Source organism: Apus apus, chromosome Z, assembly GCF_020740795.1.
Source record: "Apus apus isolate bApuApu2 chromosome Z, bApuApu2.pri.cur, whole genome shotgun sequence".
NCBI classification, from domain to species: domain Eukaryota; kingdom Metazoa; phylum Chordata; class Aves; order Apodiformes; family Apodidae; genus Apus; species Apus apus.
Window position 1 is genome coordinate 29,660,192 of NC_067312.1, and position 27,508 is coordinate 29,687,699.

Genomic DNA, 27,508 nt, shown 5'->3' on the forward strand with positions numbered 1-27,508 from the left:
TTGCTCACAGGCACATACAGACAAGGAAGTTGCATTCCTCGTAGGCTCACCTTTATTAGCAGATTTACTTTTTTTTTTCACTTAAGCTTTTCTGAAGTCTGGGTTTTCTCCCACTGTATATCTGTCCTTACCAGGAACTGAGGGCAGATGTTTTTAACGGCAGTGGGGAAAGTGCTGAGGCAGGTGTTAGAATGATGTGAACTTAACTTCTGGCAACAGTATTATATCAAACTGCTCATGAAGTAATTTTCGAGTAAAAGATTTATAGTTATATTTGTACACTTACAATTCAGTAACCAGAGTAAAATGAGCATTGTGACTGCAAAACTTGACTGTCTATAACCACACCAGTTAATAATGTTCTGCTATCTCTTTATTATACATTTTTATCCATTTACATTTTTATGTTTCTTGAGTCAGATAATCAAAAACTGGCTAGATTCCCACATACAAGAAAGTAAAAATACCATAAGGATATTTAAACTCAGGGAAGCATGATTTTGCAGAAAATTTAAAAAAAAAAATAAAGTTTCAAAAAGTAGAGAAGAAATATCAAAAGATTCTTCTGACACAAATGTAACTTACTGATCTTTTAGCTTAAAAGTGATCCTAGCAAGCATACTTTAACCATGTGTTGATTTCTCTTTTACAAGGTATATGAACAGCACTAACAACTTGTGTCTAGAATATTCATATAATGCCTTACTTTTCTGTTACTAGTTACTCAAAATGCAAACATAACTGGGAGGGGAGAATAAAGGTTATTTTATTTCAACATCTATTTAAATATTTTGGGGTCTTCATGGGAGAGCATATCACCAGATTGGCTTTAGAATATACCTGCAGATATACCTGCAGAAATCATGATGTAAACACTGTCTCACCTGCATAGCAAATAAGGATAATAAAAGAACTATGCATATGGCAAGAGTATAGAGACCAGTGTAAAGAAAAAAAAATAAAATGAAAAAAAAATACCAAAACTAACAAACACAACAAAACAAAACAAAAAACCCCACAATGCCACAGCTATTACAGGAGGCTGTCAGCATGAACAATGGGATAGATACAGAATCTGAGCCATTGTTTTTATTTCTCAGCTTGGGAGCCGGGAATAAAACAGGTAGAAAGAAGGACTTGCATTGCTGTGTGCTCAGCTATGGAAATCATGGCAGAACTTTTGAGAATAGATATTAAAAAATAATGGGGTTTGAGGATAATGAAAGAGCTATTTTCAAAGGCTTTCCATGTTGAAACTTTTGCATATGACATATTAACTTAGAAGACTTCACATCATGTCTTTAAAAGAGAGCAAATTGCTACTGCCGAAATTTCATATGTTCTAATGAAATGTTTATAAAAATTAGAAACCACATAATTTTATTCTAAAACCTGTTGTATTGACTGTTCATAGTGGTTAGACAGACAGCGGAGGTAAGACAATAATCCTTTTGTCAGATGGAGCACTTCACAAAGTTTGCCTTAAGATTTTTTTGCCTGAGAGTCTTGCTGACTCAGCTAATCATCATGCAAAGTTATTTCGCTGGAGTACTCAGTTTCAGAGATTCCACAAGTAGAAAGACAAAAAGCTCCTGTAACTGTCATGTTGGCTCAAAATGAAATCCCTCTGCAAACTGTTATGGTCCCTAGAGCTACAGAGGTATAATTAACGCCACTCTTCACCCCTGAATTTTTAAACTGGATAATGATCCTGTTAGTGAATGAGCTGTGCTAGAACCCAGTTTGTGCTTTCACTGTTCTGTTAATAGCTGCAAAAACATGCAAATCCTTCTGGCAAACAAACTGATTAAGTACAAGTATGCTCTGAGGATGACAGGTATGAAGTTGCTTTTTTTTGAGAAATGCTGTACTCTGAAAGAGTAGGTGCTATTCAAAACGAGGAGCCTGCAATGTCGTAAATAGAGATAAGATCACGAAAACAGTGTAATTAACCTTGGATATCTACTGTGAATTACCTCTAGACTTTTTTAGCTATTTATTTGCTCTTTCCCTCCCTCAGCCTATCTCAAAGTTTTAAATTGTTTAAATAGGTTTGAGCAGATAAGCTGTAAATATAATTACTGTACAGAATTTAAACAGGCATGATGGATTCTCCTCCATCCCTGGTCATTTCAGAACTGCATTATTTCACATTAGTTCCTTAGGTTCTCTTAGATGAGATGTTCTAATTCAGCTACAGTCACTGAAGCATGGAATTTAATTCTGTGGCTGTCATATGCAAGGGAGACGATCACAAAATCACAGAATCATAGAATGGTTTGGGTTGGCAGGGATCTTAAAGGTCACCTAGGTCCACCCCCATGGCATGGGCAGGGACACCTCGTACTACATCAGGTTGTTCAGAGCCCCATCCAACCTGCCCTTGAACACTTCCAGGGATGGGGCTTCCACAGCTGACCTGGGCAACCTGGTCCAGTGTCTCACCACCCTCACACCAAAGACCTTCCTCCTAATGTCTAACCTAAATCTACACTCTTCCTGTTCTGATCCATCACCCCTTTTCCTCTTGCTACAAGCCCTTGTAAAAAGTCCCTCCCCAGCTTTCCTGTAGCCCCTTCAGGTACTGGAAGGCTGCTATGAGGTCTTTCCAGAGCCTTCTCTTCTTCAGGCTGAAAAACCCCAACTCTGTCAGCCTGTCTTCATAGCAGAGGCGCTCCAGCCCTCTGGTCATCTTCATGGTCCTCCTCTGGACTTTCTCCAGGAGCTCCATGTCCTTCTTGTGTTGGGGAATCCAGACTTCTCTGACCATATTATTTTAGCTGAACAGATTTAAGGTTTCAACATCTAAAGCAAAATTTGAGAATCAATTGCCTAGTCTTCTGCAATGCAGCCTTCATATTTTCATTATTATAGTCATAACCTCAGTGCTCTTTGTTTGGGGTTTTTTATGTCCAATTTTCTCTAATTTGCAACACATCCACTTGTAAAAGAAAAAAAGGAAACAATTAGTGAAGTTAAGTCTCTCAAACCTTCTCTTTCTTGTCCCAGGATCTCAAAAGCCCAAACTAATTAAATGCTGTGCTGTATATGCACCTTTTTTTATAAAAGGATGGGAAGATAAATAATAAGACTGATGTTAATTATTTTTTTGACAGTATACTAGAAAGCACCAAAGCACAACAGGGATGAGGATGGTAAAAGACCATCAACACAACAGAAGAAGTACATACTTTTGGGAAAGATACGTAGGGCATGTCATTTTAAAGGCTGGGGAGAAAAGCAAACCTCTAGTCCAGCTGCTTCTCACATTGCAATAACATTTTTGTTGTTGTTGTTGTTTTATTCTCTATATAGTCTCTTTTTAATTTGAATCTTTTGGTTGGTATTGCCAACAACATCAACCTACTACATTAGACCAAAACCTCTACTATGTGAAATTACTCTGTACCTGAGTATTATAAAGCTGTTTTATCCTTCTCTGAATCTGGCCATTAACACAGACTTCAGAGGTGAAATCAGTTTCTAAGGGCAACCTATAAAGGTTAAAATAATCAAATGCTCATTAATATGAATCTCTTCCTTTTGTTTAACCAAGTGCAAGAGAGGAAACCACTTACAGCACATTAATAAAACCTTCAAAGATGTCAAAATGTTACTATCCCATTAGCTCTTCCTCCTATTTTAATGAGTGACATTCCCAGAATAAAAAAGAAATTTTATGCTGTTATCAACATTTGGGAACCTCATAATAAAATCCATTACAGAACTACATTTTTATACAGCATGGAGTGGACAGCTAAGAGACCGCAGTTGCTGTCATTACAGTAAAATGACCAACACTTGAAAGGTCTACTGTCTGGGGTAACACTTGCTCTGTACGACCAAATCAAAAGCTAAAATTGTGTGATCCATGAATTGTAGATTTTTTTGGGCCTCTGAGATATGCACAGTAAGAATAAACAAGAGTTGCGTGGTTTGCATCACTGTTCACTTTGGAGGCCTGTATGAACGCACATGTCCAAATGGCTTTGGCCCGAGGTATAACACGTTAATTCTAGACTTCGTTCACTGTGCTTCATTAATCCTATGGTCCTGTGAGACCTGGGAGTGAAAAGGGTTGCTCTGAGGACTGGAAACACCCACAGGGCTCTCCTGACCGCCAGTGATTATCATCTTACTGTTTCTCCAGCAGATAACACCTACATCCTTAGAATCTGTCATATGGTTCTACAGAGGTGTCCCAACCAAGCACAACGATTTATGCTCCCAGATAATAGTTTTCAATACATTATGAAAGACTATATCTACCATTTGGTGCTTTGATTGACTCTATTCAACAGCAACAATCACAGCCAGATATGGCATATCTTTGTGTTATTAAACAAATTTCAGTGTCATCATCAAGTCCATCACTCATAGTACTTCACAGCTGTTCTCAAAGCTTCTGAAGATCAGCAGAAGCTGACAATATCAGTTTCTTCCACTATCTCACTTCATATGCATGACAAATTAATCAATAAGTATAATTAGCTGAACTGTTTACCTCCCTTTGCCAACACTGCTACACTTGATCAAGATATGAGTTTTCTCTGCACAAAGATCAATGCCACTTAATCAGCTTCTAGCACTAGTGGGCAGGCACTTTTCCTAAAGCGTGACTCAGTGCTAGAGGTAAGAGTCTGGATCAGGGGCCTTCCATGTCCACACAACTGGCAGCCACATCATAACCTTCTTGATTAGTTTTAGGAGCTTATAATGTATCTGAGGAGAAATAAGTGAAGTATGGTGCACATGAACTGTATATAATTCCCTCAGGGTTCTGGTATCTGATTCACTATCAAACAAAAACACAGCAATACAAGTTCCTAAAGAGTAGAACGTTATGGGTTTCACACCCTCTCATCTACTATTAAGATGCTGATTAAAGAACAAAATGCAGTTCTAAAACTGCTCCTGTCATCAGCCTTATTGTTTTAATTGGGGAATTCCTGCAGATGCTAGACGAATCACTAAAGAATTCTCAGCTTCTCCCAAGTGTACAAATTGTTATTCTTCCCTTGGTTCTTCTGATTACCATGTGCAGCCACTCAGTCATAGAATTAATACAATGGACATTCAGGACAGTCAGGTCCATTTAAAAAATGTTTACAGAATGTTGCAACAAACATATTAAAAGAGAAGAACATAGGAGAATCTTAAAATGCATATAGAGAAGTTCTTATACGCATACAGAGTCCTTTTAAGGGGATCAAAATGTTTTAAATAAAAATAGCAGTGTTGCCTTATTGCCAGGGGTGCATATATTACGTGTTGTTGCAAAAAGATATTATTTACTCTTCAAAAAATAAAAGGGAAAAATAAAGAATGAAGTCATGCAGACAACACAGTACTCTTGATAAATGGGTAGCTGGCTTAAATACATAAAGTTACTTGGCTTTAAAAGATGGAGCTGGGAGTGTTTCTAATTTAAGACATCAGCAGTATAAAAATTTCAACTGCACCTGACTGTGTGGTATGACCTCTCCGTTATAATGGATTATACTCTTTTTTAATGTCTATTACCTCGTACTGGCCATTCTTACTTAATCCTTTGATCATCGCAGAGCTGGGGTCAAGTTCTAACAGCAATCTTTCTTAGAGGCAGGTGACCATTTTGAATTAGTTGCCATACTTTTCTTCTACTTGCAATGGGAAGCACTGCTAATACGAAAATGGCCTATCTTCATAAAAGACACATTATTTTTGCTTGAGGAACTGAATACCAAATTCCAGCTCCAGTGTTGACTTCTGTAGCAAGCTTATTGCTTATTTTCTTATTCCTCTATGAGTTTAAGAATCCAAATTTGCATTCCTTTTCTATGGGTTACTTTGAGCTTGAATCAGCTTCTGACAGGAAATGAAGGAATGTCACACGTGTAAGATTAGATTTCAACCTACTTCAGTGTAAATTTTGTCACTGACAGCTGGATAATGGATACAAGTGGTAAAGTTTCCTTTTCACAGGAGAGAAAGGTCCTCTCTGATTTTCTATTAATTCAGCACAGTTCATAAATGTGAAGCCAGGTTTAGAGAGACCTTTGACCTCAAAGTGCCTGGCATCACCTATGCAATCTCCTTTGTGACTCATCAGGGTTCTGGTTTGAGCCAGGATGAAGTCAATTTTCCTTTTACCGCCTTTTTTTTCTTTTCTTTTTTTTTTTTTTTCTTCAATAAGCTCTATTTGAAGTAGCGGCAAGTCTCCCAGCCAGTGGAATGACAATGCCTGACTGTTTGTTACTGCCAAGAGACCAAGGACACCTTGCTCTGCTTGTTGGACCTGCTGCTTCAGATACTAAAGGAGCAGAAGTGTCATATCTACAATGCAGGGAGGAGTGGACTAGAGAGACAGCAAATTCGGCAAACCAAAGTATTCCACACCATATGTGATTCAGGGATCACAGAAGTTAAGCCCCTTCCTTCCTTCTCTCTTCTGTCCATGGTCAGTGTCCAGGGAGGACTCAGTCTATCCATCACCACTGATCCCTGGCCTTGTGCATTCCCTACCTTCATAACTCTCCCCTCAGCTCCTGTCAGCACTGTCGCTCTCTCTGGCAGCTCTGGGAGATTTCAGAGCTGCTCTAGGAAATGCAGTACCACATCCCTTGCTTATGAACAAGACTGTCAGGACCAAACAAATAAGTCACAACTGTCTACTGAAATATCATCTACATTCAGGACTTCAGACAGCATGATCTATGCATGACTTCATCTTTCAGCTGAGACACAGGACTCAGAGGCTGCTATGTGCTATTACCTGTATATCACTCTCAATCACCTTTCACTTCATATGCATCTCACATAATTTTATTTTTTTCTATTGTCTGCTGTGTCATGGGGTTCTGAATTATCTTTTGTACCTAGTCTTTGGCTGAGAAGACCAGGTAATGAAGAAACTATGGCAAATGGAAGCTCCAAAGACACTGTGATATGCAGTCCCCCAAATGAAATTTTTGGTTTTATACACAATCTCTGTCTTCATCACTTGCTACTGGAAGTCTTGCATTCCTATATTGTCAGTCTATTACAGTAGTTCTCTTGTCTGTTCAAAATTCATTGTTACTTACTGTAAAGGAAACGGACTTCCTTTTAAAAAAATGACATTTTCAGTGCACTGTTACAGGTGAAATATGAATGCCGTGAATACAGAAAACCTGAAGTACTGAAAGTTTCTGAATTATCTCAAAATTGCTGGTGGTAAAAAGGAAAGCTGGAAAAGTTTTACTTTCCAGACTCTCAAAAATAAAACTTTAACATGACACTACCATTTTTAATCAATCACAATGTCCACATAGAGGAAAATGGATTAAAAAAGTGAATGCAATCTCTTTTACATAGTGGCATTGTTGTTCACATCCTGAGCTCCAGGACAGAAGAGCAGAAGACACTAACTCACTTTAGACCCATCTGCACTGGTGCCACCAGCAGAACCTTGGTGATACGTCTGGAACAGTAGGCACTGACTAGCAATGCTGCAGAATGGCTGCTGGTTTAGGGCTCCTTGCCCTTGAGACATGGTGGTAATCATGCTCTATGAACCAGAAGTGCATTTCAGAGTTTTATTACTGCAATTTAAAACATTAAATAATGTAGAGGCTATCACAATTGCATAAGGTGAGCTGATATTGATGGGAAAGGAGTAGATAAACCGTGACAGAAGTAATCCAGAGGACGGGCATAAAGCCTTGTCCATTAATAGCCTGTGACTCTTCAGTCCTCCATGCCTCAATGACAGCACACAAACAGTGGGGACAGGACCTCCAGCATCCCTCAGTTCTTCTGAAAACAAAACTTATTGATAGTACTGTAATGTTTTCTGTTGGCACAATATACATGACACAAGGGGACAAGCTGAGTTTCCTGTCTGCACCCAGGTAACTAATTTACTAATACAAGATGCTAGACCTGCTTCTTCAGAGCTTCTTCCAACTTCAGAAACATAGAAAAGAGAAGAAGACGCAGATATCCCAAGAGACAGTCTCTCAGTATGCTGAGCAAGATGACAGATTCCCCAGAAGTGGGAACTAGTGTGCCTGCTGATGATGCACAGGGCCTGTTAAGGATGCTGCAGTCATGGAGCACCTCTCAACAGCTCCACCTCTTGGACCTGCAGAAACGGCAACTGCCAAGGCAGCTGCCACCCCAGAAATTGGTGATACCAAATTAATGTGAAAGCCCTGCATTATAGGAAACAAAACAGATTTGTTCTTTTCTGTGCCTTTGCTCCTTTATGGTACTTTAAATCTGTGGATATTTTATAACAAATGGAAGCAGCAGGTCTATACCTGAGTAGGCACAGCCTCAGTGTGTTTTAAATTCAATTACTAATCTAGTGGATGAAAAAAATGTTGTTTAAGTCTGAACTGTTCTGACTTTCAAAAATAAACATGAGAAATAAGAACAATCTGAATAATACTCTCCTTCCATTTTTTTAAAATTCCATTCCAAGTCTTTTGTCTCCCATTTTGTACATTTGACTCCAGGCACTCCAGCCAAACTTTGTGGCACTGTTATAAAGCAAACTACTGATTTCCCAAACATAGATCCAAGGTAGGAAACTGTCACTTTAATTTTGGACAGTGGAAAAGAACAACTAACCTATTCAAGATACCTTACCCATCAATCATGATTCAACACTTTCTTTCCACAGGGAAAGCAACTTTGTCTAAAAATGGGAGAAGTCACATGGCCCAGGTACTTCCCTAGGACAGTCTTCTCTCTCACACAGCTTTAACAGTCATTAACAGCTAGAATAAGCCAGATTCTTTGTGGAATCATTATCTTTGTACTGTAAGGAAGAAGTGCAAATGAAAGGGTGTGCAGTTGTTACTGGGAAAGGTGGAACTGGCAGGATGCTTCAGACAGTAATACAGCAGCAGTCAAAGAAGGCCCTGGAGTATAGAAGAGTTTATTTCTATAATCATGGAAACCTAGTGGTTGGAGCATCATCAGACCCACAGCAAGGTAGATATCGTATTCATAACTCACACAGAGCTGCTCTCAGAGAGACAACTTATACTGTGTTTTTTTCACTGTTCCTGAGGTATGCTGTGCAGGACCTACAAAAATGTCATAAATTGCTTGAAGGAATTTTAGTGTTCCCCATAGCTGGATCCTGTACAAGTTCACAAGTCAGGAAACCCCATGCATCTGTTCCAGCCTCTTTGGAGCTGCCTCTGAAGACTGGAGGCTCAAGAAAGATCAGAAACATAGGAAAAGCTTTATTCTCCCTTTTCATCAGGGAGAAAAGATAAGAAATGAGGGAGAGGTTATTGTAGAACTTAGAACAGATGTTGAATAGCTGATAAAATAATTTCATCAATATTGAGACCTGAGCCATGGAAATCCTGTGTTACGCATCACATCTTTTAATCCTAAGGATGATGCAGAAAACAGAACAGGCATGATTTTTACACAGCTACTACTGCAGATATTTATGGGTAACCCTGGAAACATCATCAAAGGAAGGTCATTTATAAGATGTGATGTCAGCTTTGAGGGGAAGTTTTTGACAGAAAACATCCTAGCCCTAAAGGGGCCTAAAGATGATTAAGTGATTGGAGCATTTCTCACATGATGAGAGGCTGAGAGAGCTGAGACTGTTCAGCTTCGAGAAGAGAAGGATCAGGAGGATCTTATAAATACCTGATGGGTGGGAATAAACAAAACAGAACCAGGCTCTTCTCAGTATCTTCCCAGATACAAGGTAAGAGGCAACAGGGAGAAATTAAAAAAACATTAAATTCAATCTGAACAGGAAGATACTGTTTTACTGTGGGGCTGGTCAAACACATTGCCCTGAGAGGTTGTGGAGAGTCCATGCCTAAAGATACACAAAATCTGACTGGAAATGGTCCTGAGGAACCTGCTCTAGCTGACCCTTCTTGAGCAGGAAGGGCTGCAGTAGATAGTCTCAAGTGGTCCCTTCCAAATACAACCATTCTGTATGATTCTGTGTGAAAGAGGAAAAATTACTAGTGTGCTTTATGACTATATGCAGGCCAGCTTAATTCAAATGTCCATTTCTGATGCTTGGAAGGTAACCATATTTCTTATAGAAGAGGTCTAATCTCATCAACATTCTGAAGAAGGATGCAGGTGAACAGTGAAAACCATCATTCACAGACTTGCCTGGTCCATTTGCCTGCCACACATTTCAGCATTAATTGCACACAGGCAAACAGTGCTTTTGTCAAGAAGAGTAGCACAGCTCTACATGTTCTACTGAACTAGCTTCTGTTCTTTACCAATCTTGTTTCATTTTTTTTCCTAAAAACCTAACATAGAAGTGTAGAAAAAGTAAGCTCTTCATTTCTTTTTAAACTGGAGATGGGCAAGGTCAGAATAAAGAGCATCTTGTTCTCATCTCCATGTATTAACTCCTGCAATCTGCAACCTTTAAAATCCAAGCTTGTGTTAGTAGTCACAAATGCAGTTTACTCATACTGGAATGTTAAACATTAAATAGCAGTATAATATTTTTAACAGATTGATTTTTGTTTCCCCTTGCCAGTGCTGGAAAGGAATACGTCTAATAAATCATTAATTTTATGGATATCCTAATGATAGCATTTATTTTTGAAGACACAGGCCCAACTTCACTCACAAATAAAAGCTTGCTCAAAAGAAATATATATTGGTCTTATCTTGGCAGTTTTTCCAGCATCTCCTGTTACACACTCCAGTTCAATATGTATAGTTCAGTTTTCCTTTGATTTCTATCTCATTTCCTTCTCTGTATAAAAATGCTGCTGTCCCATCTAGTAATTAAACTTGTTATTCCTCTCGCTGTTATTCTCTCCTTTACATATCAACAATTACTTCATCTCCCCCCCCTTCATTCCTTTGGACACAGCCCTTGACTATTTTCTGCTGCCATTTCTCACTCTGTCTCTTGCAGCTTCCTTTCCTGGATGTCTCCATCTTGCAGCTCTTGACATTCTCAGTTTCAAATCTAACAGTGAGTTCCTGTCACCCCACATGACAGATACACCTCAAAAGCCCTGGCAGCATCTCTTAGACTTTCCTGTCATAGGCCCACTTTAGGGCGTACTGCTGAAACTAGTGATATTTTTGGCCATGAACTTCAAGGAACTTGGGAGTTTGTATTCAATAGCTCATTCTTGAAAGCACTTTCACAGCATGATCAAAATTCCCCTCTCGTTTTCTGATCACAATTAGCTCTCCTTTTCAGCAGTCAAATGTCTCATGTATTTCCATGACCAGCCAACCAAAAAAGAAACATCTGGACACGAGCACATTCCCAAAATGGAGGCTTTGTAAATATGAAAGCAGACAGTATAGTGACAAATGTGTCCTGATTCACTGTAGGAAGCTAAAAGAAAATCAGTAAAGGCTTAAAGAATAAAGATAAGTTTGTTTTACTTTCTTTAACTTTTTTCTTTTTTCCTTTTTTTTTTTTTTTTTTTTTTTTTTTTACCAGAAAGGTTATTTAGCACCCAGTTCTGTTTCTTTGCTTTGGGTTCGCCCTGGCAAATATTTCCAAATCTTTCCTACTGGATGAGCTGTGAGCAAATTATAGCTTCCAGCCAATTGCTTGCTTGCTGACCCCAAAAGAGGGAAGATTTGCTCTTCTATCCATAACCTCTTCCTGGCCAGCTTCCTCACTCTCTTGCCCAGTAAGCTATAAGATCAGTTCTCCCTTTCATGTGAAGTAGCAGGATAACACTACTTATAATAGTTAACTCTGTACTAGAGTTGGAGTTTCCAAGCTTTGAGCTTGGAATTTGCAACTGTTTAATCCACTCCTGAAAACAGGGAGAAAGAGATACAAGAATCTAAACATATGTGAGTTTTTATCTCATGGTTCTCTATAACCTAATTACCAGATAATCGTGCTAATCCTTCCAAATCCATTGTCATTATCTAGAGAAAATGTTAATGTAAATGTATGCAATCTGTATTTTTCATGATAGAGTTTTATCAAGTTGTTTTTAAAGGCTTTTCTTTTAGAAAGAAAGCTAAACCACAATAATCACCTCACCAGCTAACAGTACATTTCCAGTCATACCTGCGATCATACTTGATATGATGAGCGGCAGAATGATGAGTTTGAGCATTCTCATCAGCAGTTCTCCAGGAAAGGAAAAGTAGACTTTATCCAGGTTAGACAGTTTGCCATATTCCCGCACCAGCATGCCAACTCCAATACCTAAAAGGCACATTAAAAATGTGATACAAATTAGCAGTAATTTATAGTAGAGTCATGGGGGGAATGCAGGAAAAATAGGAGAACAATAAAACAAAAAGAGCCAAAAGCAGAAACATTTTTATAGCCATGGTGGAACTTTTAAAGCAAATTAGAGAAGTGATGTTTCCTCTTCTGTTCTATATATTGATGATAGAAACAGGAATAACACATCCAGTTCTGAACTTGGAGAATGTCTTTAGGCATATGTTCGGAAGAATCTAGATTATGCCCTCTGGTTATCAATCCAGTCCACCAGACTTTTTACTTGCTTTCATTAGCTCTAGAAGACCCATAACTGGCATTAAAAAAAATCAGTGTAATATATAAACACTGCCAAACATTAAAGAAGCTGATAGGACATAAATAGGTTATTTGCACTGGTGAAAACGTCTACCCAGCAGCAATACTTTCAATAATTGCTTCTCTACATAATCAGAAAAGAGTCTAACTACAATCACTAAATTAATTCAATAATTTCCAGGAAATTTCAACAAAAATACACTCAGTATATTTCATACTCATTCCACTACATGACCAATCTACAAAATACCAGACTACAAGCATAATCAGTGATTTAGCCCCAGCAGAAGGTACCTTTGTACTCCTTCTTACCTTTGGATTAAATGAATTATCACACAGTTCTAGCTTCTGAGACAAATCACAGGTAAGAGTTCTACCAAAGAAAATAAATCACAGGCCAAAAGACAAATCTCAGGCAATACCTTTGTTTTTCATTTCAAGATGATTTTCAAATTAAAACCGCTGGTACAGGAAACATGTTTATCCGTATTGAGAAAGTATTATTATTGACAATATTAGCAATATTATGTAAATGGCCTTGACCTAGAGACTAAATAAAATGTGTTTGCAACACTAGTGCCAATAGCTGAAATTAACCACATCTTCAGACTATTCACACAAATAAGGCATATGCTTAAATCGCAGCAAGAGTAGACTGTATGCTTATTAGAAGTTGTGTAATGCCACTTCTCTTTGAGCAGGTGTGACTAGGACATATTCTAACCATGTGCCTTTCATTCCAGGTGGTGACTGTCATGTCGGACCAGCTGAGAAGTCTGATCATTGTAAATTTAGAAGGATTACTAGCAGATAGAAAGATTCACCCTCATTCTCATTCATTGTTCTCTTTTCTACTTCTTAGGATTTTAATACAAAAAGTTTCCATGTGGTCTCAAAATTTTAGTAGTTTCCTTAAGCTTTTTCACTTACATATTTGGAGTTTTTTTGCGAGGATATTATTTATCTAGAGGCAACAACTGAGAATAGACTTTCTCATTCCAGTAATCTCTTGAAATTACATTATTGCTTCCACTTCCTTGTTCATGCTATTCCTTTACTAGACAGAGCAGTTACATCCATGTTAACTTGTGTATTATGCCAAAATACAGTACCATGCAGCTACTTTTTAACTGGAGCTAGCACCTAGCATATGGTACTTGAATTTACCATGAGTATGCAGGAAGAAATTTTACTTTGTAACAGTAACAAGAGAAGGTTACAAAGTTAGCAGAATAAATTAACATAATTAGAACTTCTTGAACCAAGTTCAACTGGAATTTTCTTCCTGGGAATTATAATGCACAGAAAGAAGTGCTGCACAGCATAAACGTATTTCACATGGTCACCAGTGCTTTTAACATCACACTGATTACAGCAACCCTAAGCAAGGCTAGACAAAAGTCTGACAAAATGTTAATTTCTCTACATGAACAACACTGATACTCCACCATTTCTGAAACAAATTCTTATATGCACAATTACTTCTAACAACCACAAAGCACCATACAGTAGGCAAAGCCTCTACTATATATTGGGATTTTTCCTTTCTTTTGATTTGTCTTTTTCATTTAAGGGATAATTTACTTCTGCTCTTTTTAAAGAACAAAACATCACTTTTCCTGCTTGTCCTCTTCCTTCATTTTCAACCACTTCACCTCTCTTCTTGTCCATGCTAAAATGTTTTGTCTTTCTTTTTCATCCTCTGTCCTTGCTTCTCCTTCTTGTTCACATGGATAAGTTAGGTTACAATTATTACTACAAGAGCAATCCTCTACTCACAGCTCAAGGACACATATGTCTTAAGGTCAGGATAAAAAGCACAACGGAATATATAATTCCTCTGAATGGGACAACCCATTTCTTGATGTGGTATGCAGAGAAAGGGGAGCAGATTGTACTGCAAGGGGCATAGGGATTTCAACTGGCTGCACTGCATGTAGCACTCGATCCATCACATCTGCCACGTCTGAGGCTTCCCAGAGTCCAGGAGATGATGCCTGTGTGGCAGAACCAGTCTGGCCTGTGTACACGTGCACTGTGAGTGAACCACAAAAATTAGGTAAAATGTGTCTTGGGAGACCATTATGTTGTAGGTTCTGCATATCTGCAAAGCCAACTTTGTGACATTTGGATATCTGGTGAACGCTCATTGATCACAGTCTGACCTACATCTAGAGTATTTTTGCATATTGCTGTTGTTTCTGAAATGTTGCCTAAGGAAAAAAAAACAAATTCCTTGCATGGGAACAACTACAGGACTACTACATTCTTCTTCAAGTGCTGTGCTGTAGGCCATGACATCAATTTGGTCATTAACAAGAAAAGAAACACACAACCTGCTCAAAATGTTCCATAATCTCTGGGCTCGTCTACACTAGCATACCTGGGGCATGTCACAGATTGTCCTATAGCTATTGTAAACTTGTAAAAATGTGCTGTCCTCTCAGTAGGCCTCTCAGCAATCAAATGTGGACACTGTTTACAGTTTTTTAAAGAGTGATGGCAAAATCCTGAAGCCTTTTTTGCATAATTATGTGGGCTAAGCACAATTCAGGTCTTGAATTTGAAAACTCAGAATCCAATTAATCTGCTCAGGACACGCTATGTAGCAAGTGACTATAGTTAGGCTTTTTGTCATTGCTATTGTGGGTTAGATGCTCTTCAGAACCTGATAACACCTTTGATAACAAGATAGTCTTGTACTATGCACCTTTACTTCCTTCACTTTCACTTACAGGAAAAACAACTCAACAATTGAGAGAGTTTTGTCTTTTCAGGCTGAACAACCCCAACCTCCTCAGCCTGTCTTCATAAGAGAGATGCTCCAACTCTCTGACCCCTTTCATTGCCCTGTTCCAACAGCTCCACATCTTTCTTGTGCTGGGGGCACCAGAGATGGACACAGGGGAGTCTCACCAGGGAAGAAAAGAGGGGCAGAATCACCTCTCTTGATCTGCTGGCCACACTTCTCTTGATGCAGCCCAGAATGTGGTTGGCTCTCTGGGCTGCAATTGCACATTGGTGGCTCATGTCCAGCTTTTCATCCACTAGCACCCCCAGGTCTTTTTCCACAGGGCTGTCTCCAGCATGTCTTCCCCCAGCTTGTACTCATATCTCTGTTGCCCTGGCCCAGGTGCAGGACCCTGCACTTGGCCTTGTTGAACTTCATGAGGTTCACCTGGGACCACTTCTCCAGCTTGGCCAGGTCCCTCTGGATGTCATCCCATCCCTCTGGTGTATTAATTGCACCACCCAGCTTCATGTCATCAACAAACTTGCTGAGGGCGCTCTCAGTGCCACTGTCAATATTGTTAATGAAGATATTAAATAGCACTGGTCCCAGTATGGACCCCTGAGGGACATCAGTTGTCACTGTTTTCCATCTGGACATCAAGCCATTGACCACTACCCTCTGGATGTGAACCCTTGTCCACTGAACAGTCCACCCATCAAATCCGTATCTCTTCAACTTAGAGAGAAGGATGTTGCGAACCGCATCAAAGGCCTTGCAGAAGTCCAGATAGATGACATCCTTGGGTCTTCCCTTGTCCACTGATTCAGTCACTGCACTGTAGAAAGCCACTAGGTCGGTCAGCTATGATTTGCCTCTAGTAAAGCCATGCTGGCTGTCCTGAATCACATTCCTGTCCTCCATGTGCCTTAGTATGTCTTCCAGGAGGATCTGTTCCATGATCTTCCCAGGCACAGGGGTGAGGCTGAGAGGTCAGTAAGTTCCCAGGGTCCTCCTTTCTACCCTTTTTAAAAATGGACATAATGTTTCCCTTTTTCCAGTCACTAGGGACTTCACCTGACTGCAATGATTTTGAAATATCATGAAGAGTGGCTTGGCAGCCACACCAGCCACTCATACACAAACGTGTCTGGTCCGATTTTTCTCTGAAAGAGAATATAAACCAGATAAAAGTAGTATCTAACAGGTAGGACTCCCTAACATGTTACTTGCACTCATGCATGATAACCACTGACACAGGATGCAGTGTTAAATGGCAGGGAGTTCTCACTCCACCAGTGTGCATGACACCACAAAAACAGCACATCAGCTTCAAGTCCCACTGACTTTGTTATGGGAATGAACCTTAGGAATAAACCATAAGGACAATGAGAAACGAAATCTAGCATATATTTCTGGAAAACAAATAATCTGTTTTGTAAAATTATCTGTTCTGGATTACACCATGTCCCTCTCAGAAAAAAAGCTGTGGTATTTAATCTTCCTGTTTTCACATAATTCCAGCATATACAAACTGTCTTCCACTGGAGAACAGTTTGTGAGTCTGGCTGATACTGATAGACACAGGGGGAATTATAGGAATTTTGCTTTCATGTGGCACTGAAAGAAGAAAAAATGTGGGTATATGTCATTGTTCAAGCCTGATATTATTTAATTGTAATTCAGCAGCATGGACTGTGCTATTAATAAAGTGATTAAGCTCTTGATAACTTCACATGATATGCTGTTCACATGACAGACTAAAATATGACTCATGGGACTGAAAAGGCTGGCACATAAAGTTCACTAACTTGATCTGAAACACCATACAAAACATTCAATACAAACATGTAAATTTGCAGCACAGGCAGGCGAGATTTTTGCAGTCTGTGAGTCTGAGTATTTTTGTAATATTTTTTCAGATCTCTCTAGAGTTTTTGTAATACCACTGGCTGTGATATGCAGTGCCAACTAGAGAACATTAAAATAAAGGGTGTAAAAAAACCTCTTATAATAATGATTTCAGCTTATTAATTCAACTCTCTTTGGATCATTTTTAATATTTTCCAATGTTATGCATAATACTGTTTTACATTCTACTTGACGATATTCCTTTTAATAAGCATGGGCATGTTGACTGAAAAAAAAAACCACCAAGACTCTCAGAAAACTGGAGGCAACTACTGAGGTAGGATTTGGAGTCTCTGGAGTACAACTGCATGACAACTGACACTAACTCTCTGGATGCTGGTGTTGCCCAAACTACCAGCTTGCTTACAAAGATAGGTGAAGTCCTCTCAGAAATTTTCCAGATGAATAATGTTCTCAAGTCAGATATCAACCTACCGAAAAATATCTAGCAGAAAAGTATGCCCATTCCTCTGCCGTGGTGGGACCCCCTCTGTCCTCTCTCCGATTAAACTGTTAAGAGGGTGTGGTTGTAAATTCCTCCACACAAATGACACACTGTCATCTGACTGCAGTGTGAGGAAAGTTTGGGTGGACTGTGACTCTCCATGATGGACCTTCAGGAATGAAGGCAAGCTGGAGCACTGGCCAGAGGGCTTAAAACCAGCTTCTCCAGTGAGGGATACTCCCCTTACACACAGCAGGTGTGAAGGCTGCTGCAACAGGCAAAGCCACATAACTGCTGCTATTTTCCTGCTGCAGGAACCTGTAGCAGGGACGATAACACAGAGCAGTCTGTAGCAGTCAATGATAATACAGAGCGGCCTCTCTGCCATGTAGCCTTGCACAGGACCCGCTCCACCCTTAGTCAAAAGAAGGGTGCCTGTTTCATTTGGCCAGAAAATGGGAAACGAGCCGTTCTCCTGTGACTACGGGCAACCACATTTCTGCTGAACACTGAACCAGTGTTGCCGCAGAATGTGCAGATGGCTAAGCAGTTCAATAACTTAACAGTCTCTCTTATTGGACTATTAGTTCCCTCTTATTTATCTAAATATTCTGCAGAAGAATTTCATGTGTACATATCTTCCAAGTATTTTCACTATGCAGATGTACTCTCTATCTAAAAAAGCCAATATAAAAGAATATAGTTGAAGGAAAGAAAAAAACCTTCCTGATCATGCTTTATCTAGCTACGTTTCTCACTACCTTAGCAAGAACTGCCATACAGCACCTATCTATAGGAACAGTCCATTAACACACAGAAAAAATACAGAGAGGTGTTGTGAAGAATTCCTTCCTTGTTTAGTCCTTAAGTCTGTCAAGATAAATTAATTTGCCTCTTTCACAGTTTTTCAACATTCTCAGTCACTCATAAGATTTGTGAAGTTAACTACCCTACTTACAAGTTTAACATAATAAACACCACATTATGAATATTATGTCATAAATTACGTCATTTGGGGAAAACAACAATTCTTTCCCAGTAGCTTTACAACCTACATTTCCTCATTAATGTTGATGTGCCCTGTTGAAAGTACATATTCTGCTGGGGAATACTGTGTGAAATTCATCAAGGCTTCAGGAAAAGTGAACTCAAACTGAAACACACGCAAAAAAGAACTGCAGAGTGATGAAAAGAATGAGAAGTCTGCCTTCTGAAAGGAGGTTAAAGAGCTTGATTTGTCCAACAAGGATGAGAGAGAAGTACAGAAAACAGCTGGATAGCAGAGAAAGAGCAATGTTTTAACAAATGAATGCATATTAAACCTAAAGATATTTAGACTGGCAATTGTCAAGTCTTCAACCATCAGTCTCATGACTATGGCTTCCGAGGAGAACACGGAGCACCAAGAAACCTATCCAGCTTGAAGCTGGAGCATGCTATGTTACAGAAGTTTATATAAAATGGTGTAACCTGAAGCATCAGTAGACTAGATGTGATACCCAATAAGTATCTTTCTATCTTATGTTCCTGTGTTTGACAGGCAAATTGAAATGTAACATGACAACAGTAACCTGCCCTTCTTCCTTTGCAGATCTTCCCCATTACTCCTTTCAGCTGTCTCTTCTAAAGCCTCTATTACCCTCCTTCAGCCCATTCATCTGCAGCTTGGGTGCCTTTGTTAACTATGACCTCTCTCCTCTGTAGTCATCCAGACCTGTACAGGTCTTGTTGCTTCCTTCAAATCCACTCAACTTTAATTTGGAACTTTTTTCCACTCATTTCAGATTACTGTCATGTCCCCAGTTTTGGTGTTCTTAGCGTCTACCCCTTTGCTTACATGGCCTAAGATATTACAACACTGATGGCATAATTCCAATGCCATCCAAAAATGTAGAGCTTCTCACCCAGTCTTGTTAAAGCTCACTGATTGGCTGTTGTCTTTCCACAACATCTGCTATACAGCACCTTTTTACATCCTGTACAGCCCAAGAGATACTAGCTCAATAGAACACATCAGAAAAATTACATCTTCATTTAAGACCTCTGAAACACACAAGAAACTAAATGGTTGACAATGATATAAGAAAGGTGAAAGGCTGGTAACTGGGAGTACCTGCCAGATTCTGACCTTTGTTACAGCTTCTGTTTTAAAGCGTGATTAGAGGAAAGGACTGTCAACAGGACATACTGTTCTAGCTATCCCCTTGCTGGAAGGGCAAGAGGAATGATTCTGATTGTAATAAATTGAGATAAGCAGCTGGAAAGGCAATTTAGCGGAAACTAAAGGAGACAAAGGGTGACACACAGAAACATCATTGTTCTGAAACTAATGAAGACATCAAAGTTGAAAAATGAGATACAGAACCTAGAAAATTGGTTCAGATTAAGCAAGGCCAGGTTTTTTGTGCTTCCTAAAGCATGAAAGGACCAAGAAATGGCTATTTTGCAATATATTATGAAAATACTTAGAATATCCACATTATTGTTAATACACAGAAATTGTTATCCCATGTCACATTTAATCTTCTGGTTATTGGGTTCCCATGGAACATGCAATACATGGAACAATGGTAGACAGAAAAATGCATCTGGAAAATTTAGTCCACTATAGCCCTGATCTTCAGCATAATAAATGATGTAGATGTGATCTCACACTGTGAGATACTATTGTGGGGCCGTAATTAAAAATGTCTTCCACAAATCCTATGAGGCTCTTGTAAAAAAGAGAACAAATAAAAATTGGGTTTTCTTTGCATTAAAACAGTTCAAAAGCAAAAGAGGAATCATGTTTGCCTTTGGCTTCTTTTGTTGGCTGAGTTTTTGGCTCAGAATATTTTTTACCTCAGTAGTATGTGGAACTCTCAGATGTAACTGTTGGCCACTCACCATTTTACATTTTGTTTTTAACACTGAATTCAGACATTCTTTCAGAATTGCTGAGTTTTACACATTTCTGAACACATCCCATCCTGTATCAAGTTGTATGCAGTGTGGCACAGAAGAACAGACAGATGAGCATCACAACTACCTAAAGAAGCATAAAAAGTCACTAGTATCCCCTGTGCTGCTCTAAATCACAACAGAAAGAAACCAGAGTCTTCTGTTAAATTTCTATGCTACCAGAGTTGATTCAGGATGTGTGGTCTCCACTTGTTATGAATTCCAAATTAAAAAAAAGTTACACTTCAGAATTAATGAAATTAATCAGATATTTGTTTTACAACTATACTTGTAAAAAACTGACAGAGTAATAATTTCTTTTCTTTGGTATACTTCCTTTCTTTTTTTTCCTGCTGTGAAGACAAGAGCTCTAGAGCTCTGTTTTGCTAGTGTACTTTAAGAGGCAATTAATCTGCCTCATTGTTAGTAACCTTCACACTGTATTGCACAGGCAAAGAGAAATGGTACAGAAGACAACCTAAACTGAGCTAACAGACCACTTTTTTGTACAGGTACCAGGAGGTGGAAATGAGAAACAGTGAAGTTATATGCCATATACAGAACAGGCTTTTTATTTTTAAATTACACTTGTCAGAGACAGAAACAACTTACTGGAAGAAGTTGAAATCCTTTATGCATTTATACGGTTTAGAGGCTACAGGCTATATTTGCAAAAGAAACTTCCCACAGTAAGGAGTATATCTGAGTTCCTGGGATTCAGGCTGGCCTTCTGCATGGTGAGAGGCCATTAATAAAGTGGTATGTTACTAACTGTTCTTTTGTTGTCTTTGACATGCAAGACACTAATTCCTGTAAGAATGAACTGGTGAGCTTCCAGTAATGCTAGCACGTGCTGACACTGCTCTAATGTGCATGAATATTAAAGGAGTGTTTTTAAAAGCAAATGTCAAATCCCCTCACATCTAATTTTGGAACGAGCCTAGCCCTTCTAGCTACAGTTATCAGGTGTGACAAATATCATTTTTTTTTAACTCAGACCTGTGAAAAAAAATTATTCTTACAGGGACATATCAGTACTTAATACTATAATATAATAATTTTCACTACAAGTAAAGATAAGAAGCATTTGGCCTATGGACTGCTGGGGTGATATCATAAAGCACAAAACAGAAGCTCCAGTGGCTGCTGCACTCATCGAATCCTGGCAAACAGCTACAGCTGCACCACTCAAAGCTTCTGTGATGCTGGTGTTACAGAAAAGAACCATGTGTATTTTAATCTCGCTCTCATATGCAGGGAGAAAATGAGGCCTGACGCCTCAATCTCCCAACAAGGGAACTGCAGAAGCAAAGTGTCCGATCCGGTAGAGGCTCAATTAACGTCACTTCGCTCTAGAGGTGGCAAAACCAGGGATTCACACCTAACCCCTCCCCTCCCTGTCACTTGATCTCTGCCTCCTCCCGCCCCGCAGGCACCGCGGACAGCTCCCGCCGCACGGCCGGGACAAGCGCCCCGCTTCCCCGCTGCCTTGGGGGCCCTGCGGAAGCCCCAGCGCCACGCACCTACGGGACAAGGAGATCGAAGGCAAAACCTAACGGCAGAGCACAAAAGTGCTCCTCACCTCACTGATGCACCCTTCATAAACGCGACCTGTGGCTAGGTGAAGAAAGGATACCTACCATTCACAATCTCTTGTGCCTGGGGGCTGACCCATCTGAGTACTGCATTTCTCCTAACTTCCTCAGGAACAGCTGAACTATTTCAGTGTCCTGCACGTGCTGCTGAAAAAACCTTCAGTCACAGGCAGGCTCAGAGGTATCTTAAGTTCTGAATTGACAGACATCCCATTAAGTGACAAATAAAAGTACTTGTAACCTGCACATTTATGAAAACAGAATCCCTCAGAATCATGTACCTCAACCACAGAACTTTTACCAAAAGATACTGGTCTAATAGATTTGAAAAATGTAAGTATTCAAAACCTATGTCCATATACTCTCTGAGTTTGTAAAAAGATCTCTGCCTTAGCGTAGAGACTGCAACTCAATACCTGAGACCCTATGTACTAAAATCACTCACACTTTCATTTCCACCATAAGAAACAAACTTTTCTGCGGAAGAATTGCCCAGGAGTACTAGCTAACAGGTTACGACAGCAGACTAATGAATGGGTATTTACACATCATCAGCCTTTTATCTTTTTGACTGGTTTGGTTGCACTGCAGCAGTGACCTCAGGAAGACAAAGTGATAACAAGAAGTAGATGGTCTATGAGAATCCTATGAAGTGTGACTTTGCCATTGTCCTTTGGAAACCTCCTTCAGGGTGAGTAAATTTCAGGGGTATTTCTGGTTTCTTTTGACTTGATTTTACAAACTGGAAGTAATGTAACTTTCTTTATTAAAGGCTGGAAAAACACTTGACTTTTAAATTGCTTTTGTTAGCTCAGCTGCTTTGGGCTCAGTAAGACCAGAAGGACAAAAGATGCAAAATATCCCTCCTTTTGCAGTTACCTACATAAGGCTGCTACTGTCCTGCCCCTCCGCCTCCCAGAGTAGGGCAGTGAGTCAGGGGAGGCATGAATGAGCCCAAAACCTACCTCGGAGTCACTGGTCAGCACAGGTGTCCCACTGCAAGTCCTAAGAACTAATGCACAAGGAACTCACTTTGCAGGCCCAGCATTCAAGCAAATCTACCACTGAACTTATACAAACTGCAAGCCTCAGAATTAGTCCTGAATCTCAAATTCAATTAATGTCAGGGTCCAAATCCAAGTTCACAGATGTCCCTGTATCAGTCTGACCAACTGAAACAGAATCTCTACCAATGTAAGAAAATTAACCACTTGAGTCTCGAGTCTTGTTTTCTTTGAATAATGCACACAGGTTTTTCAGCCACAAGATGTGACTTTCTGAAGTTAATTTGTGGGCAGATTTTAAATAACCCCCCTGCCCCCAGGTGCTATAAAAGAAATTCTAATGTTTTTGAAAATGTAAATGAAGGGAAATGATTGAATGATTCAAATATAATATACATAATAATTACTCTTGAAGGAAGAAGTGCTTGGCACTCTGAGAGGTTTCTGTCTGTTTCTGTTTCCTCCTGTCAGAGATGGGCACAAGTACTGAGGAAAACTTTTCATCTTAGTCAAAGTACTAGCAAAGACAAGCCTATCTCACTGGGATGTTGAGCATGGTTTGGATAATGATGAGCAAAAATCACAATTTTATATGACAGCGCTGGAATATCAGGCACTCTGCAGCTGGACAGCTTTTCCAGTACATTTCCACAGCTTGCTGCATTAGGTATTTGTGCTCCTCACTCATATATACTTTTCTGAAAAGTCTCAACATATTTTCTGCTTTCAAATTGGTGACATTCTTCTGCTCATCAATGCTAAATTGTTCCTCCAAACTAAGTAGATTAATAAACCTCTGAACAATTTCCCCATGTATGTTCGAAAAGAGTATGTAAATTTAAATACAAAAGGTTTGTTGACTCTAGGTACATTGCAAACATTCCTCAAGCTGTAATAAAAAGATAACCTACAATTCAACTAAGCCAACCTTACAAGCGTTCCACAGTTCTCCTTGCGTAACTTGTTTCTACTCAAAGAAATATTGGAAATGCAGCAGAAACATTGCTACTAGCAAAATGTAATTTGGTTCAAAGCTCAAGGAATTTTTATGAAGACTCTCTGCCATATTACAGAGCTCTCCCGAGTTCTGGACTGTTAATTACAGTGTAAAGGTAGCAAGTAAAGCAGTCCAAAGACACACAATGTATTTGTGTGCCTGTCACTCTCTCACTGTGAATTATCATTGGATATTTCGGGGATTAGGGACAAATTGTTCTGCAGTTCCTACACTGCAAGGCTCTGTGGCTCTCAGGGGAATCTCATGTCATTGTCAGGCTCCTTGGTTCTCAGGGGAGTCGCATTTCAGAATGATCAGCTTGTATGATTACATCACACTTCAGGTCTACCTACATCCATTGAACATAATGAGAAGGGAATGTGTCTTAATCACTTCTGTAATTAAGAAGTAAGTATGTCAACTCATAGGACTGTACCTGACAAGAGTACCAAAAAAAGCAATTGTACAGACAAAACCACAGCCACATAAACACCTCCACATTGTTACAGCCACATTTTCAAGCAAGCCCTTAGCTCTTGGTACATGGAACTCATAAAAATCTTTCCACTTACTAAAGAAGTGGAAAAGAACTGAGATCTTTCAATCACTGAATGCATGAAGGAAAACACACGTGTATACGTAAGTACACTTCTGATCACAGTTTATAAATAGCTGGGTGGAATTCCAAAATAATAGTTCTTTCCTGAACAAACTTGTACTGAAATAGGTATGCTCCAGCCAGAAAACTCATCTGAAAAAAGACCCATCAAACAGCAACTGCAGCTAACGAAGCACTTAAAGCAGCACTTCTCTGCAGGAGCAATAATGCGAAGGAAACTCTGCTCGCTGTGCATCAAAACACTCACCAGCAGCAAACTAAGAGCACGTATGACTAGAAGTACATCCGATGGAAAAGTCCCTTTGGCCAAGCCATTTGACAACTTCTCCTGGCCCTTTTGCCAGTCTGTTCTAAATAAGATGGCCTTCAACTAACTTCTCCTGCAGAAACTTGTCAGCAGAGGAGAAATCCTCCAACCTTTACAACGCCATCCCGGAAAGCCCCCGAAAGCTGGGTGGCACTGCCAAACTCTTCCAGTTGCACTGCTTGCTTAGGCCATCAGCAGCACACCATGCCCACTACCAAGGCCCAGCAGCTTACAGCTCGGCGGAGATCCAACCTGCGGACGAACCGAAGACGACGTGAATCCAGCTCGCTTCCCCGGGCTCACTCCTGACTAAGCTGCCCCCTTCCCCCACCCTCTTTCACCCCAACCAAGGCGTGCCAACGCGGCGCGGGGCGCTGCCTGCTGCGGGCCGGCCGGGAAGGCCTGCAGCACCCGCATACCAAGGGGTCACCGTAACACAGCTTCACCCCCCTCCTGACCAGACCTTCCTCACACAGACCGCAGAGCACCGCGCGGGGGGCAGGCCAGGCCCTGCGGGACGCGGGCACCCCGCGCCCCCGCACGCCCGCTGCCCGCCCGATCGCTGCCCGCCGCAGCTCCCTGCCCCTGCGGACACGTCCCCCGCGGCCACGGCTCCGCGACGCCCGGCCCCGCAGCAGCGCAGCCGGCCCGTGTGCCGCGGGGAAGAGCAGCCGGGGCCCCCGCCCTCCACCACAATCGCCGGCCTTCCACGACACGAGCGGGATGGCGGCCGGGGGGGCGCGGATCGCCCCGCACCGCCCGCATCGGCCCCACGGCGGCGGGCCGCCCCTCGCCGGCGCTGCCCGGCGCTCCGCCGCGGGCCCCGCTCGGGCGCTGCGCCGGGCCGGGCCGCGACCCGCCGGGCAAGGCCGGGCAGGGGGCGGCGGCGCCGCATCGCCTCTCCGCCTGCCCCCTCACTCACCGATCACCACGGCAGCCACCGTGCTGAGGAGGAGCCAGTTCCTCCGCAGGAACCCCGGGCACCTGCATCCCCTCTTGCCCATCCTGGCCATGGCGGGGGGCGGCCGAGCCGAGCCGAGCCGAGCCGCAGCGCCCGCCCGCGCTCCGCGCCGTTGAACGGCCGCAGGCGGGAGGCGGAGCCGTTACCCTCACCTGGCGGCGGGGGGCCCGGCCCTCCGCCCGCCCGCTCCCGCCCACGCCCCCCGCCTCCCCGCCCCTGCCCGCCTCCCCGCCCAGCCGGAGCTCGGGGTCTGGCCTCTCTCACCCGCCCGGCGGTGACAGCCCGCATGCCCGCAGGACACTGTGCCACGGCAGGGCGTGCTGGCACAGCGGCTGGCAGCGGCCTCCGTGCCGCGCCGCGCCGCCCGGGGTGGGCGGCCCAGGCTCGTCCCGGCTGCAGCCACCGGTGCCGGTGCTGAGGGTAACCTCTGGCTCAAGGTGCTGCGCTGTACTCCTGGTAGGAGGATTGGAGGCAGAGAGCCCTGAAGTGCCTTGTAGGATTTTCCACTGGGGTTTCATCCTGATAAGTTTAAATACCAAACTGGTGAGGAAGCGTTTGTTTCTCCACGTAATGGTCTCCTTCCCCCTTCCCACCCTAAGCGTGATTAAGATGTGTGTAACATCAGGACCCAGTTCCCTGTAGGTCTTTCAGCATCTGTTCATAAACTTGTTGATCACGATTTTCAAACTTGGAGATCAACTGGCAAATAAAAGAAAAAAAAGACTGCTATTGTCTTTCTGAATGACATGAACAAGAGTGCAGACTGAAAGTTTGATTTATTTTATTGCACTTGACACCATTAATTCCAAAGTCTACACCGGTGAAGTTTCTATTATTTTTGTCTGTGATGACCAGGTAACTAAGATCTGGGATAGATGAGCAGAAACTGGAACTGAAACCTTGTCACGTTTCCTCTTCAGGTGGATCTGGTGGTTCTGGGAGACAGGGAGAGATACAAGTATGTACCTTGCTGAGAAAGGGAAGAGCACCGAAATACACATGGATGAGAAGTACAACCCATCATCTATCCTAAATGTTAAAACCTCGAACCACCTGCATAAATTTATATAGAGGCTCCTAAAAAGTGGCCTTATTTTTCAACTGCAGTAATTTTTCTGCATCTGCCACCATCAGGAAAATTTAATTAAAAAAACAAAAGGAAGCCTAGTGGTAGAAGGGAAGCAGATGAGTAAGTATATTAGTTTAGTTAAATCATAAAAGGTTCTAGTATACTTAAAAGGAAAACTGGCTTATTACCATTTTACAAAGCCACAGAAAAAGAAAAACTGAAGTAATAAATGTGGTAACAGTAAAAAAAAACAACTAACCAACCAAACAAAAACAAACCAGTAAGAAAAAAGTAAGAAACACTATGACTATGTCCAGACTGTGGTACAAAATGTGGCAAAGTATAAGTGGCCTTCAAGAGATACGGGAAGTAAAAGGCACATGAGGTTTCAGGGTGGGCAGAGCCAGGCTTAGTTTGAGCG

The 27,508-nt window shown here is 41.2% G+C and overlaps 1 protein-coding gene across 4 annotated transcripts in view; it reads right to left on the reverse strand.

Moving 5' to 3' along the window:
• SLC1A1 (solute carrier family 1 member 1) overlaps window positions 1-26,301 on the reverse strand; it is a 48,931-nt gene extending 22,630 nt beyond the window's left edge. For 2 of the 4 annotated variants that reach the window (XM_051642359.1, XM_051642358.1), the window contains exons 1-2: window positions 25,980-26,099; window positions 12,029-12,169 (exon numbers count right to left, since the gene is read on the reverse strand). In XM_051642359.1, the coding sequence (XP_051498319.1) occupies window positions 12,029-12,169; window positions 25,980-26,070 (232 nt within the window). In that variant the 5' untranslated portion in view covers window positions 26,071-26,099. Of the gene's footprint in view, window positions 1-12,028; window positions 12,170-24,997; window positions 25,025-25,979; window positions 26,100-26,282 lie in introns of those variants that run through there. The other 2 variants (XM_051642360.1, XM_051642361.1) reach the window with 2 other exon arrangements.
• Window positions 26,302-27,508: the final 1,207 nt, after the last annotated feature.